At 35.9% G+C, this 16,629-nt stretch overlaps 2 protein-coding genes across 2 annotated transcripts in view; one reads left to right on the top strand and one right to left on the bottom strand.

The window, feature by feature from the left end:
- The window catches only part of piwil2 (piwi-like RNA-mediated gene silencing 2), a 30,602-nt gene extending 18,290 nt beyond the window's left edge, over positions 1–12,312 (bottom strand). Inside the window, exons 1-8 of the mRNA XM_052596504.1 lie at positions 12,194–12,312; positions 10,877–11,344; positions 9,925–10,021; positions 6,127–6,238; positions 5,478–5,678; positions 4,800–4,910; positions 4,326–4,443; positions 4,115–4,239 (exon numbers count right to left, since the gene is read on the bottom strand). Of these exons, the coding sequence (XP_052452464.1) occupies positions 4,115–4,239; positions 4,326–4,443; positions 4,800–4,910; positions 5,478–5,678; positions 6,127–6,238; positions 9,925–10,021; positions 10,877–11,317 (1,205 nt within the window). The 5' untranslated portion in view covers positions 11,318–11,344; positions 12,194–12,312. The remainder of the gene's footprint in view (positions 1–4,114; positions 4,240–4,325; positions 4,444–4,799; positions 4,911–5,477; positions 5,679–6,126; positions 6,239–9,924; positions 10,022–10,876; positions 11,345–12,193) is intronic.
- Positions 12,313–15,319: 3,007 nt separating this feature from the next.
- Positions 15,320–16,629, top strand: part of htr7c (5-hydroxytryptamine (serotonin) receptor 7c) — a 28,908-nt gene continuing 27,598 nt past the window's right edge. The window contains exon 1 of the mRNA XM_052596516.1: positions 15,320–16,019. Within this exon, the coding sequence (XP_052452476.1) occupies positions 15,559–16,019 (461 nt within the window). The 5' untranslated portion in view covers positions 15,320–15,558. The remainder of the gene's footprint in view (positions 16,020–16,629) is intronic.

The following is a 16,629-nucleotide window of genomic DNA, read 5'->3' as shown; positions in this document are numbered from 1 at the left end:
TTTATTATTAAGCTGTTTCAGAATTCAGATATACACTACAGTTCAAAATTTTAGTTTTTTTTCTTTAAATCAATTAATACTTTTATTCAGCAAGGATGCATTAAATTGAGCAAATGTGACAAAAAAAAAGACTTTCTATTAATCAAAGAATCCTGAAAAACACCTGTATTTAACATCGACAATAATAAGTTCATAAAAAAATGATTGAGAATCAAATCAGCAGATTGGAATGATCTCTGAAGGATCACATCGCAACACTCTACAGACACCTTGGCAATTGAATCGCCATTGGCAAGTAAATATTTTAGTTTACTCTCCAGACTGATATACTGTATATATATTTGTAAAATGGCCCAGTTTTTTAACCTGTTAACTGTCACTCACGTTTTTGAAGATAGACATGAATGTGCATGATACAAACCTAAATTTTTATAATTCATGACTGAAAACATTTTGTAACATGATTTTGATGTACCATTTACATGGTAATGCAATGTCTGATTTTAAAATGGTTTTTGAAGGATGAATTTTGAGATTTTATGTTTTCAAGTGATATATAACTTCTGATGATTTCTAAAATGTGATAGAGAAAAAGGCAACGAGGAAGTCTTTTTTTTAAACAAAGGTCAAAGCTCCTTTTGAAATTTAGATTTCTGAGGGTGCACTCTTGTCATAAATTAATCTATTACTTTTCCTAAATAATTTTTAACAAAACCTTTCCAACGATATATAGTTTATCAAGATTAGATTAGATTTGATTGTAAAATAGTATATTCAACGTAGGCGTCCCGTATACGGGACGGGGTGACATTTAACAGGTTAACTTGAGAGGTGGTTGTTTTTTCTGTCATTCAATGTTTCTGACAAAGAAAATGGGAAAAAACTAACAAAAATACTGATATGATAATGATATGAATTCTAATAATAAGACTATAAAACACACTTAAGCCCTATTCGGACGGGACTAGTTTTACAGGGGGTCGTTAGAGAAATCTGCGTTTCACAGACGTACTTGGTGATTTTAATCCCGTCCGAATCTGCCACGACTGTGTTTTTCTCACACAACCTCTGTGATAATTCCAGAGCAAATTTCCTACCGTTTTTCAGCAAACTCAGTGATCCTCTGAGAAAACTAATCCCGTCCGAATGCGAATGTCTGTGATTCTCGGTGATATTTTATTTCACAACGCGTTTCCTTGTGTGTTTTGGCCAACGTGAATTACCGTAGATGCTCTTACCGCACGGATGTTTGATATATTTGCTTAGCGGCAAATAAATAATAATAAAAAAATAATAAAGATAATAAAATCAAGAGCAAGATCGCGTAAACTCTTAATACTGGCTAATGTAATATCAGCATCAGGTAAGATTACTCACATTCATTTATGTACTCAGTTACATAATGTTTTAACTACATTTAAAAAAAAAAAAAAAAGGAAAACAAGTTAAACTAAAGGACCCACACATTAACATGGTTTTGGTATACTAGCCATTTAGTATTTATTAGGGGTGTCACGATTTCGATTTTAAATCGAAATCGATCGAAATTAAGTCACAGTCTCGAACTTCGAATTAAAAAATGGAATAGTCGATGCTGCCACGCCCCCATGTTGTATGACGGCAAATCAATGACAAAAATAACCGAGCATTCAACTGATGCTGGCGCACGCGCTATATGGCTTCCGCGAGAGGAAAACTGAATCGGATGCGAAGAAACGGGAGCCCGCGAGCTCATTTCAAACTCTCGCGCGCGCGTGACATGTACTCTGCGCGCAATAAAAGCCCTCGCGCGCGCATGCTCATTCCCCACATCCTCGCGCTCGATCATATCTCCTCTACTCGCGTGAACAATTTTATTTTTGTCAGTCGTGGGGCTGGGCTTGCTGTTTTAGTTGTTATCTCAAATGTCATTGGTTATACCCCTTTTCCTAAAGTCAGTATTAGACGCCTGATAGAAAATAATTAATAATTCACTTGACTTGACCCATGACTTCATCAGTGGACCAGATACATGCGAGTAATCATTTCTTTTGCTTGTTTAATTTATTTTTGTCTTTAATGTAATTTAATGCATTGTTTATAGAGTAGATCTTTTGTAGATACTTGATTAACTGGAATTATTCTGATTGCTAGTGATTGCAGTCTTGTAATAAGAGATACACATATTTTACAGACTGTAATGATGCACACACACCACACACACACACATACTTTACATACATACATAATATACATATATATACATATATATATATATATAAATATAAATAAATCTAAATGAATGACAGTGAAGTGTTTAACAAGTGTTTTATCTTTAATCTTTTAAATAGATACATCGTAATATTTGAAGGTTAGTTTAGTCATTTTTTATTGTTTTTGTTTGTTTTGTTATGAACTTGAATGTCATCTTTTGTGACTGCACTTACAAAAGAGAAACTGGATGGCAGTTTATTTTAAGTTTTCAATTGACTAAAGATATAAGTTATTGTTACATTATGTTGTTAATAAAAGTTTTAAATTTGACAGTGTAATGTGGTACATTGCAAACAAAGGTCAGATATTATATTACATAAAAGTCTAGTTTGAAAAATGACAATCTGTGCTTTAAAGAGAATAAATGTAAAAATCGAGAATCGAATCGAACCGTGACCTTAGAATCGAAAATGCAATCGAATCGAGGATTTGGAGAATCGTGACACCCCTAGTATTTATTGTGTAATAATACTAAGACAATCATTCTGAATGAATGCAATGCACGCATACAGAGCGCGTGATCTCGGTGATGCACAAATCAGACCCTCCCACCTCTGTAATAAACATGGAGATGTTAGTCCTGTCCGAATTGGTACATGAAAATCACAGACGTCAGGTGGCAAGAATCGAAACTCAAACGTAGTTTAGAAAACTAGTCCCGTCCGAATAGTGCTTAAGGATTACTGAGGACTAATGAGTTGCTGGATTCATGAATATTAATCAGGTTTTGTGCGTTCACTTGAACTGATTTGCTGAAATCAAAACAGGGACGATAATAGGTGAGTGCCAGCCAATGGGATTGCCATTTGTGCATTAACTCCACTCACTACCGGAAAACCCGGCTGTTCTTAAAAGCTGAAGACTTCCATAGGAACGCTGTTAATTTGACAGGAAAATACAACAAAGAATATTGTTTAAATGTAGCACGTCAATTCACTCTCTCTCTCGGTCTCTGCGTGTGTGTGAGAGAAAGCGACGGCGATCTGTGTGCCTTAACACTAGAGTTTACGGTACATCAAGTACAGGTGCGTTGTGCATCCATTGAGATGAACTGAGAAATATCACAGATCGCTTGACTTAGAGTGAAACTCTGAAGCCCTCAGACAGAGAGTGTTTACGAGTGAAAATATATCTGTGCTAAACTTATACTTAGCCTCCAATTAACACACTGGCGAGTAAAATCTGAGAATTTATTAGCCATTGGCTAATATTAGACATCATTTGAATTTACTCGCAATGTAAAGGGTTGCATCGAACTGAAGACCGAAAGTAAAGGATACTTGAAATTCAGCTTAAAATACATAAATTATTTTTATTTTTAATAATGTTAAAATAGCAAATAGTAATTTTCAATTGCATTACTTCACAAAATTACTTTTGACTATTTTTGATCAAATAAATGCAGTCTTGGTGAGCATAAAATACTTCTTTTCAAAACAAAGGAAAAAATCATACCAACTCCAAACTATTTAACAATATTGTAAATGACCTCGGTTTTCTGTTTTGTTTTTTGTGCTCATCTTGATGAAACAACGTAGTACACACTCTCATCCAATTCAAAATATTCTTCTCATGGTTCTTATGTCTAAACTATTTCTGACTCACTTGTTTTTGCAGTTCAGTTTCCATGAATGTGCTGGATGAATGAGGGAAGGAGCTTTGTATTGTGAACATTACATTATGTCTACGTGATACATCAGACTCTTATTTCAAACCATTAATGAGGTCATACATTAATGAAAGAGGACGTGTTTCCTCTCAGAGGAGGACATTTCAAACCATGAAAGAGAAAAACAGGAAGAACAAATTATAAACACATCTGACCTGTGGTGTTTTATTATATTATACAGAGAATACACACCTCCTTAGGACCACGTTGTAAAACGGGATACATAGATCAGAGCTGGGTGGCAAAATCTTTGTCAGCTGGATCTTGATGTCGATCTCTTGGTTGTCGGTTTTTCTCTCAGCTTTAAGATGAACAACCTGTTACGCAGCAATGCCAAGGTAATTTGGGGCTATTAGGTGTGTTTAAAGTTAAAGTCACTACAACATCTAACATGCACACAAACCTCTTCTAGACGTTTGGGCAGATACAGGATGGATCCGTCAAAAGCTACCACCTCTCCTGTAGTAGGCCGATGTTCCTTCATCATACCAAAACGCATACCGAGAGACTCAACGTTCGGGCTGAAATTCAATAGCTGATGATTAATGCCATTAATCACGTTTTCTCAAAAAAAAAAAAAAAAAAAAACGCTGCTAATAATAATTCTTCAATCAATACTGGTTACTATATAAGACATGATATTAACATCTACTTTATTCACACAGGCACCGGCAAACATCAAATTCCCGTTTAAAAATGCAAATGAAGAGGTGCACCCATTTATCTTCATACTTTGCTGGCAATTATTGATCTTCTTGAACAATCAATACTAGATAGCATTAGCTCTGAACAATGCATGAGTTAATGCCTAAAGTTTGTTTTTGTAACTGTAATGTTAACTTGTTTTAAAAAATACGGTACAGATAAAAAGACTCACGTAAAAGTAACATGGTACTGAAACACAGCTTCATTTTTGCAACAGATGGGGATGTAGTTTGACCCGATGGATACTGGACTGCCTTTTGTTCCCATTTTCTGCAGAGGCTCCCTGTAGGAACACATTGTAGAAGAGAAACATTAGTCACTAATAACTTTCTGGATTGACTCGTTAATAATGAAATAAATCCTTGGGATTGAGGCAGAATTGGGTTATAACTCACTCAACAAAGTTACAACGTATATAATATACACTAAAGTGTAAAAGGTGCGGGGGTCAGTAAGTCACGTGTTAATCAAGGACACATTTATTTGATCAAAAATACAGTTAAAAAGCAGTAATATTGTGAAATATCGTTATTTTAAATAACTGCTATGTAGTTTAATGTATTTTAAAATGTAATCTATTCCTGTGATTGCAAAGCTTAACTTTCAGCATCATTACTCCAGTCTTCAGTGTCACATGTTCCTTCAGAAATCATTTTAATACGCTGATTTGGTGCTCAAGAAAAATTTATTATGATTAAGTTTATTTAAAACAGGTTTGCTGCTTAATATTTTGAGGAAACGGTGATAAAATCTGTTCTTTTTTCAGTAGAACAGCATTTCTTAAAAATAAACTTGCTTAAAATTATACAAATTTACAAACAGGACAAGAAATCATTGAAAGAATTCTTACTTCACGGTCTCAATTTTCACTTCAACTTTAGGGGGTGTTCCTGGAGGAACCGGGGCATCTTCAGAGATGGAGGCAGCGGAAGACAGGGAGAGTGGGGCAGCAATGGGAGACACAGGACTTGATGGGCCAATCGGTCCACGACCTACACTCATATGAGGCAACGCTGCTCTGCCAACACCAACAAATCCTCTGCCCAGGAAACTGCAACCACAAAACAAAACTCTGATTTCATTTACATTTATTTACAATTACATACTGACTTACACTTGAACAATACAGCAAGCGATTTATCATAAGATGGCAATAAACACAAGTAGTACCCATTATACAAGGTCTCCGTCTAATCAGCATTTTGATGCAGTAATCATCCTTTAAAGAAATAGTTCACCCAAAAACCGAAAAATCTGACAGCATTTAGTATAACTCATAACATTCCAAACCTGTATGACTTTTTCATTTGTGAAGCAAAACAGACAGATATGAATTGTTGTTCACTTAGTCTTGCAAAAGAAAGTAAATCATGCAGGTTTGGAATTGCATTAAGGTGAATCTTTTTTTTTAATTCATTATTTTTGTGGTGAACTATTACTTAATGTTTTCCACGTGCAAATAAAAGATGCAGAAAATTAGCAAATCAAAGAAACATCACCTGATGGATTCTTCTAAGCGAGCTTCTGCTCTTTCTGGAGTCAGAGCGGCTGCCCCAATGATGGTCGGCTTAGGCCGTACATCTGCCCCCAAATCACCTGCTGCCCCCCGTCCTGAATTAGGACAGGAAAAAAACATCCAGTACAGACAAATAACAAGAGTCATATTCAGAGAAATGCTGGTTTCAGAGTTCACACTTAGACAACATGATTCTTCTTTAACTGAACTGCAGAAGATCATATGAATACTAATTATCCAACTTTACTGATAGGTCTCTATGATTATGACTTTATCAAATCATGATATGGGCTAGAGACTGTAAACATCAAACCACAAAAAGACTGCGGTTTAATAATAAAGTCTGCATCTTCTGCTACAGTTTTGTTAAACGGGTAGTTCACTCAAAAATGAAAATTGAAATAAAAAGCCTGCTTCCTTTTTTTTTTTTTAAGTCTCGCATGGCTCCAGGGGATGAACAAAGGCCTCCTGTAGCGACTCGATGCATTTTTGATAGAAAAATATCCATATTCAAAATGAAATAATCACTTTAATCTAGTTTGCGCCAACAGTTGTACACACGTGCAATTCCGGGACAATGTTTACAGGATCAAAATAAGCAGGTCAAAATAAAAGTTTTATGTAACCTGAAAGCATAATGGAAATATATTATTGCACAGTAGAGTGTACTTCTCAAAGTAATAAGAATAATGTTATAGTTTACTGAAAGCTATATCACACAATTTTTCATCCATTTTTAAGCACTAAACCTTTGTTGTGCAGCACTGATTGCAAAATAATAATAATAATTTTAAAAGATGAACTGTGTAGAGATTAATTTAATAATTACATAATCAATTAAATGTAATCAATGACACCAAGACATACCGATTGTCTGTATAAACACACTTGACAAAACTCTTTCTGATTCTGATTCTAAATCATAAAATAGAATGCAAAGTTGAAAAATACATAACATAAATTCTGAAGGGACATGTTGTTACAATTTTAACACATTTTTACTGAATTTAGCCAATCAAAATGAATCCAGAAATAAAAAATAAAAGGGAATTTGAAATTCATTATGCTCTAACTGACACAATTCCAAGGAGGTAACTATAATGAAATGTCAACATACACTACATTCTCTAAAAGATTACTACAGCATCCTCTCCACTTATGTCATAAATGTCAAGAGACTTATCTGTAGTGTGAAGGGGCGGTCACACTAGACTTTAAACGTGCGAAATTATCTCGGACGCTGCTGCGAACATGGGCGGGAGCAAGATAAAACAGTTTCACCTCAACTATCACAACATGGATTACTATTTGTGCTTGTACCGTGTCTTTTGCGATGGCGTCGAACGCATCTGATTATATTGTACTATCTGTATCTCTCTCTATATAAATATATACACCCTAAGCAATAAAACATTTTAAACATCCTGATTAAAATGTACCATCTGTTCCTGTTTCCACCGACACTAGGAACCATGCAACTTCTTTTATTTCATTTTATGATCTTTTAAATATGTATTATATAAAATAGGACGCTGCGCTACAGTTAGTTATTTAGCGCTTCCTTTATTTTTGAATTTCTGTACAGAGAAGTCACACAGTGACGTATCGATCTTCTACTGGTCCCACATCTTCAGGTGATGTGAATTCGCAGGTCAGAGGTCACCAAACGTGAACTTTGGAACGCAGTGAAATGCGAAATTTTTCGCATAAGCTTGCGTTTCCGGTCTGACGCATTCGCATCCGTATGAATGGAAGTCAATGGAACGAAAAGTGCAGTGTGACCGCCCCATAATTTGGTTCAGAACTTTTTATAGTACTTCTTTTGGTACTGACTTTAATATTGTTATCTGACAGCATGTCAAATATATCAAGTTGGGACAGTTGTTGATTGGTAGATGTTGGTTGAGACAGTTGATCAATTCCAGAACAGTGCATTAGGGACAAAAGAAACACTGTGACAATGAGCCATATGGTGTTATAGTGCTGGAAAAGGTTGAAAATCTTATCTTAAAATGTCACGTTTGTGTTGAGAAAATATATATATTTTTTAAGCCAGTCAGTTTGCTGTCAAGTGCATCCAGAAAAAAGCAGAGGTTCCTCAAGAGTTGTGCGTAAGACAAAGAAAGGTCACTGATTCAGATGACAAGGACCATTTCAAGTGCTATTTAAGTCCTTACACATAAAAAGCTCTTAAATACAAGATTACTGGGCTTACTTTTATCATTTGTATTTACATTGCAGATTAAGTTTGTTTTCCTTATTACTTGACCTTCCTGTTGTCTTCAGCAGTAAATTGCACATCTAAGTGGTGACTATTCAACTTTGTCGGGATTTCCAAGGAAACAAGAATGATGGCACACAATCTAATGCCCACTCCAATCAACCTAGTGCTGACATGAATAATAAAACAGGTATGAGTTTGATTAAAGTTTGAGTTTAAATAGAAAGTTCAAAAGAAAAGCATTTACCGGTATATGGAAAAAAAAGTCTTTACAGTCACTTTTGATCAATATAATGCATCCTTGCAGAATAGAAATAATAATAATAATAATAAATATATATATATATATATATATATATATATATATATATATATATATATATATATATATATATATATATATATATATATATATATATATATATATATATATATATATATATATATATATATATATATATATATTAGGGGTGTGACGGTTAGTATATAACCGTGAGACCGGCGGTTATAGTTGAACACCGTCATTAGAACTCTATAACCGCCAAAACCGTGTCACTAAAATATTTTTTACAAACATTTTTTATCAAAAATTATTTTCATTTTTTAGATAGGATCATCGGATGCGCAATATATCGGGAGACATGGTTTTTACCACTTAATGAAGTTTTGTAAATCGTCAGACATGATATTTACCACTTCATTAAATTTTGCTTTGTAGAAAACCTTTCTTAAAAACGAATTTCGTTTTGAACAAATTTTATCTTAATTTTAATAGATGTTTCATCAACCAATTGCATGTATTTTAATAAATAAAAAGCAAATATAGCAGACAATGATAACCCTGACATGGAAGCACTGTGAACTAGAGCGCATCTCATTGTAAATGAAACTCAGCGTAGGCCTATGCCTCATACTCTAGCATTAAATATCTTTGCTGCATCCTTTCTAGAACAGACAATGGCTTTTTTTTTTTTTTTTTTTTTGCGGCTCGCATCAGCAAAGCATAGACCGCAAAACAATCAGCGGATGGAGGGCGGGTGCGGCTTTGAAATTTGCTCAAAAAACTTTGGCGCGGATGATGAGTTTTGTGACAGATCTCCTTTATAAACGGAGGTCTGAAATCTCTGCCCCTTTACCGATCAGAGCGCGCGCTGAAACGGAGTTAACCCGCTATCTCCAAGATCAACCAATTGACTCTACGGCAGATCCACTAGCATGGTGGCGAGACAATATGAAACAAAATGAAACACGGTTATGTTATGAACCGTCACATTTGACTCACGTCATAACCGTCATCACCAATTCTGAAACCGGCACACCCCTAATATATATATATATATATATATAACAATAATAAAAAATAAATAAAGGGAAATAAACATTTAAAAGGATAAAAATGTGATGCCAAGCTCTCCTTTTTGGAGTTTGGAGTGACTGGTCATGTCAAAAAGAGAGTGAGTAAATGATGACTGGACTTCATATTTTTGTGAATTATTAATTTAAAGACATACATACACAATGTAACAAAAATAAATCTTTTCACTTTTTTCTTGCTCATACCAAGAGGTGTAGCTCCTCTGTCCCATGTCTTTCCTGGTTCAATGCCCAGGCCCCTGAACATGGACACCAGCGATGACCCCGGCCCAGGAGCATCAACCTAAAAGAAAGGCGTGACTGAGACATTGCATAAATCTATTGCGAATTGAAATGTGTTCATCTGGAACTAGTACCACAATAAACACTTATTTCCTGAAATGTGGTGACTTAAATATTACTTTGAACCATTTTATGAAATAACTATTCTTTGAAATAAAATCTAAATTGTGATATGGCTGAGTGTGATTGTCAAATCATAAACGCAGCAATTTAATTAAATAAATATATGCACTGCGTCTGGTTAGGGTCTGCGACTGAAGCATGGCACCGTTCTTCTATGTGAGCCGGTAATAATCCGCTGGCATCTCAGAGCAGCTTGGTTCACAGAAATTGTGAATAGAGTAATAATAGCCATTATATGTCTTCAATAATAATAATAACAGAGACCACATAGATTGCAATTTATTGTTTTACAGCTTTAAGAATATATTTCCCAGCTGTGTGACTGAGTGTGTGTCCCCTTAATGATACTGCAAAACAATTCTGCAGTTTGTTTGCTTTAAAAGTTAGCTGGCTAGTTAATATTAAAATAATAATATAGCCATACAAGTTGTGATATAATATAAATTATTATTTTTCTTTAACATGCTTTACAGTGAAATATTATAACAGTAATACTTATTTAGTTTTTGTTTATATTTTGCTTCTATATTTTTATTTTTTAGTAATAATAACATTATTTCACAGCCATATTGATATATAATGACAACATTTTGGCCAAACTGTGCAGCCCTAAAAACAATCACAGAAAACCTAAATTACATCTTAAATTGCAATCCTAATTTTTTTTTTTTTTTAATTACAATTTGATTTATTTTTCTTAAATGGCGCAGCCCTAACTTTGTCTTCTACTTACCTTGGCAACCGTTGGTGTCACCTGTGCTTGCATTTCGGGCATCTTTTCCCTTGCCTCTAATTTTCCGATGTCTGGGATAGGTACTGGTCCCACAGCAGCCCCTCTCCCTATCCCAACAGTGGGATCCAGAGATGGCAGCAAAAAACCTCGGGCTCTTCCAAAACCTCCCTCTTCTATAGGTAATCGCACTCCTCTAGGAACGCCCACCGGAAGCTCACTTACAGACTGAGTTATTCCTCTCCCAAACCCCACAGGAATTTCTCCAGGTACGCCTAAGGCTCTACCTCGTCCAAGAAGAGGTTCATCCTTAGGCAGAACGAGACCTCTGGCCCGTCCCAATGGGGGCTGGTCTGGTGGCTGACCCTGATCTTCTGCTGACGGCATCCATGGTAGGCGGGTGACCCCTGGGGGACCAGGATGGGGTGGTCGTTTTGGATCCATTTCCTCCTTTGTTGCACTGCAATGCAACTGACAAAACCAAAGCAAAGAAATCAATGAAGGTTTTCTTGACAAATCTATCTATAACATTGTCAAAGCACTGCAGAGCTTTAAAGCATTAAATCATTAAAGTAAATCTCACTGCAATCTTTCCTACCACCTGCACGAATTAATCTAAACTACGCAACAAAATCAATCAATTAACGGGTCACTGTACAAGATTTCTGCCGAATAATGCGCATATAAACACAAGAAAAAACATGCTTGAGTGTTTTGATAGACTGTTTATGTCTGATGTAAAGTATTGCACATTTATACGATATAATAGGGGGTGTTAACCCCTTCCCGTATCAACTTGCTACCAGCTAATTTATGTTTTAGTGCATTTTTGTCCAGTTGTTAAAAAAAAACGCTGTTAAATGGATGATTTGAGTGGAGAAATCTATTGCTTGTCATTGATAGGCTTTACATTAGTACGCCCAAAATATCATTTTAACGGCTGTAATCAAGGCTAATGATATTTTCGCTAACATTTAGTCAGATATTCAAGTTCGTCATCTCAATGGACATGAGCACGTGCCTGCATGACAAGCGTCTATAAAACAATAGCTCGACTAATTTAATTTTTTTAATGTATTGTGCAAATTAAAATTAAATGACACGTTAAGATGGCTATGGGAAGATTTAGTGTATTTAGTACTTTTTTGGCTTTTGCATGTCGACTGTCAAGTTTAATCAGCAAAAACAGCGAGCGCATTCAAATTGATCAGATTATTCACAGAATGACGAACGCAGTAACAAAACAATTATTTTCGATTATTTCCAGAAACAAATCAGTTTGACGTGTGCGTAAAGTCGTAAAAATTAATGTAAATATACCTGCAACTGTAGTAAATTGTTCTGTGAGACGATGATCCGTTCGCTCCAAGAGCCAGATATTTTAGACTGAACTGAACAAATACTGATTCAGTAGTGTTGATTCGCGATTTGTGACTCAGTCAAACCAATTCATGAATCATTCGACTGGAAACACGAGGTTTTATAGTCTATGGTTATAACTCAAATAAAACATGGCATTTACTTCCCCACCCCAAACATTAGAAAAAAAAATCCTTGTTTATTAAGATTTTATTTTTATCTGTATACAGTATTGTATACAGTATTAAAATAAAGCAAAATTATGTATATTAAACAATACATCTTTATCTTTTCTTCTAAAAAGTTGACAAAAAATAGATTTTTATTTGAAAATCAACTATGTACAAATTATATAAGAAAAACACTCAATACCTCCGCTCCCTCTCTCTATCCCGCTAAGATTGTTGGATATGTCTGATATTGTCAGATATTTTTAAAACCAAAGGGCGATGTCATGGACAAACTGCCAAATTTAGCATCTCTGAAAGCCCAGGATGTCCTCTTTGTGACATACCACTTAAGGCAGAGACATGTGTGGTCTGAAATGTATAACATACAAAAGTCCTCTACAGAGTACAAAATTCAACTGCGGTGCCCAGGAGATTTAATAAAAATGAAAAGGCAAGGCATTAACCCCCTCATGCTTGGTGTCCTCTAATGAGGACAGTTCCATAACATTGTAATGAAGCTAAAATCTGAAAATAAGTAAAAATTTATTTGGTTTTGAATGCAAGCTTGACAAGATTTTAACTAATAGGAACAAACCTGGATTTGCATGAAACAGTCAACAGAAAACTTCAGTTGAAAAGAAAAATAGCATAAGTAATTGTCTATTTTGAATAGTGAAGTAAGTATTCACCCCTTTTCTCAAACCTTTGCTGCATGATAATTATTTTCTTGCCACAACCAAAGTTCACCACGTCAAGGCAAGAAATATTTTTAGAAAACAGATGATGCTGCAGTCTTATATGTGGCATTCTTTAGAGATACTGTATTCTGTTTGTTTCACCATGCAGGAGAGAGATAACTAACAGATAAACTACAACTCTGATTTATCTGGTGCTGTTTTCCATATATGTTATTGTTAAACTTATAGACTAAAATGGGAGTCTTAGCAGCCACAACAGCAACAACTACAATAACCCACAAGTAATCCACACAACTCCAGTCCACAAATTAATGTCCTGTGAAGAGAAAATATGTTTATAAGAAACAAATTCATCAAGTCATTTTGAACTTTAAACCATAGCTTCCAGTTAAATTAAGAATCCTCTATCCATACTATTGCTGAATCAAGTGAGAAATATGCACAGACCAAGCCCTTTACAAGCGTAAACAGTTAAAAACAAACATGTCTATGAAATTTGATGTAAGAGGACAACCTGGAGAAAGCTGTAGGCCTATTATGGTTGCAGGCTGGTATTTTGACCATAAGTAGTTATTTAAAGCATGGGTTCCCAATCACATTCCTGGAGCCCCCTAACACTGCATGTTTTCCATGTCTCCTTAATCAAGCACACCTGATTCAGATCATCAGCTCATTAGTAGACTCTGAAATGGGTGTGTCAGATCTGTTCTGATGAAAAATAAACGCATCTAGGTTTGGCTACTCACCCCTAAGGGTGAATACATTTCAGCAATTTCACATTTTTGGGTGAAATATTCTTTAAACTTCAGTCCAAAAATCTAATCATGTTGCTTTAATTAATAAAAACCAGTTATAACTTATAACCAAAGAAATGATCACATAAATCGTGCATTCAGAATAAGGCCATTGGAGGTGGGGCGAGGGGGCATGTCCCAGCTGTACCCCAGCTGCTGGACAGTGACAAAGAAGCTGATGATAGTGACTTTAGCCACATCAGACTGGGAACATGCTGTTCTGTGCAATTCTCTGCTTCATTACAGATTCATTTTTCATGCCACTTAATTCCATGAGGTTGAGTGCTCACCATTCACAGACAGGATGTCTTTTATTTTTTGTCTCACTAGCTGTCAACATTCAAGAGATTTTGATTGTTCAAATGTTCAGGGCTTTTGTTCTCTTAGAGCTCTGCATGGTGTTCTGGCAAGTCTAAAATTATAAGCATTTTCAGATGGCGGTTTATCCAAAGTGGTTTAAACTTATATCTTGACAATTTCCCCTGAAGCAACCTGGGTTTAAGAGCCGTTCTGTAAGTGGTCATTAATCACCCCTTGCAGGGTTTGAACCAACACCCTTTTTGTCACCAACCTAGATCTTTCACCTCAAGTCTACAATAAAAGAGTGCTGTAAGCTATTTCTGAATAACACCCTCTCAATCTGTAAAACCCCGCCCCAAGAGACGTGGTGAGCAAACATGTAAACACGTGGTAAGTCAATCATGCAAAATAGCTTTTTCCTTTTTATTATTATTATTATCATTTTGATGCTAATTATTATTGCTTTACAAGCTTAATCATGCGACCTCCTCTGTCTGCACTCCCATTTGATATTGCTGCATTTGTTCCTGTGGCTCAGTGGTAGAGCATTAAAGGTCGTGGGCTCGATTCCCAGGGAACACACATACTTGTGTATATTGTGAAAAATATTTATTGGACACACCCATATAGATAAAAAAGGTTTTGCAGCTCATCGGAAATCGCAGCTTTATTGAAAATGATTGTCGTTGTTATATAAACAGGGCTTTTGGCCCTTCACTGAGCCTGATGTGCTCTTTCAAAACACCTTTTAGTGATATCTGTAAGATTAGGGCAATTTTATTATTTATTCTCCTCTTTCCACTGTCCAAATATAAGATGTCCAAAAAATAAAATAGTAAAATGCTATATAAAATTTTTCCCTTGTAGTTATGCAATAAGGCACAAAACTACAACAATAATAAGGAAAACAGTAACTGACAGTGAAATGCCTGAGAACTGAAGTGAGCAAATGTTTCAAAGCAGTCAAGTGCGGTACTCTTGTGCTTCCTGCAAAATAGAAGACAGGAAAATAGATCTTGATGTAGTCTAGGTGGAGCTGAGACCACTTCCCTTTGATGAGAAAGTTACGCGAGTAACCTACTAGAGTGCGCAATTCTCACACACTTCCTCGCATGAAGAACCGAACTGTCACTTCCATCAAGTCAAGGACTGTACAGCCTCTCCAAGCGCGCGCATTATACAGCCAAACCATAGTTATTGTCCTCCTTCCTCCCGTTTATTTAAGTTTCCCTTTGCTGTATCCGTGCAGCTTGTCTTTTTTTTCTTTTGGGAGCCTGAAAGACACCCCAGACCTGCGCTCGCTTCAGCATGCGCTTGGCGCACGGAGCGCACTCTTGGCGAGCGCTTCATCATCAGGCGCAGGGATGATGTTCAACTCATCGGGCTCGTTAGATTTCTTCTCGTTCACTCACCCCGAGGTTGCGTCGGAAGTTCTCAATGGTTCCTCACACTTATTTTACAACATCTCAATGGCCATGTGGAACAAATCCTGCGGGGAACAATTGCTCGATTTCACCACAGCGGAGAAGATTGTCATCGGAACGATGCTGGCCATCATCACCACCGTGACGGTTATTGGAAATATGCTGGTGGTGATCGCGGTGTGCGTCGTTAAAAAACTCAGACAGCCGTCCAACTATCTGCTGGTGTCTCTGGCCGTGGCGGATCTCTCCGTGGCTATTGTGGTGATGCCATTCGTGATCGTGACGGACCTCACGGGAGGAAAGTGGCTTTTTGGAGAGGTCTTCTGTAACATCTTCATCGCCATGGATGTGATGTGCTGCACTGCATCCATCATGACGCTGTGCGTGATCAGTGTGGACAGGTGAGTAGGTTGGCTGCTTCTTACCAAGTCATTTTGGTGATGCTTTAATACAAAGTGACTTTGTTATAGAGAGACAATCCTCCTGCTGCAACTAAAGTGTTTTGAACACAGTGGTGATGGTTTACCAAGCAACTCATATTGGGGTTTGAATTTACAACCCGTTTTCTTAATAAATATCAGTGTTTGAACCACTAGGAGTTTTTCCAAAATATTTCATCCCTAAGTGTAAAAAAATATAGTACATAAAATATCATTTTATATGTATGTACAGTATATATGTATATATTATTTATTTATTTACCAATATACACCAATTAAAACTAAAATGTATCCAAAGGTCTGAGGGAATTTGTCTTTTATGTATTTATTTATTTATTTTATTAAATATATATTAAGCAAACTGCATGAACACCACAAGTCACAGAGTTTATGTATACCGGAAAGTGTAGGCTGATATTTGAAGATGATATAACTCTTTTGATGTTGTTGTTTTGAATATTTTTCACCATTTTAAACACCTTTTAGCTTTTGCACTTTACTAATCATAAATAAATACAAATATTCCAAATAGTCTCTAAATTAGACGTAAAATGGCATTTATGATTTTACA

Source organism: Carassius gibelio, chromosome A5 (assembly GCF_023724105.1).
Source record: "Carassius gibelio isolate Cgi1373 ecotype wild population from Czech Republic chromosome A5, carGib1.2-hapl.c, whole genome shotgun sequence".
In the NCBI taxonomy this organism is placed as follows: domain Eukaryota; kingdom Metazoa; phylum Chordata; class Actinopteri; order Cypriniformes; family Cyprinidae; genus Carassius; species Carassius gibelio.
Note: the sequence above shows the minus strand (reverse complement) of the source record. Positions and strands in the feature narration are given on the sequence as shown.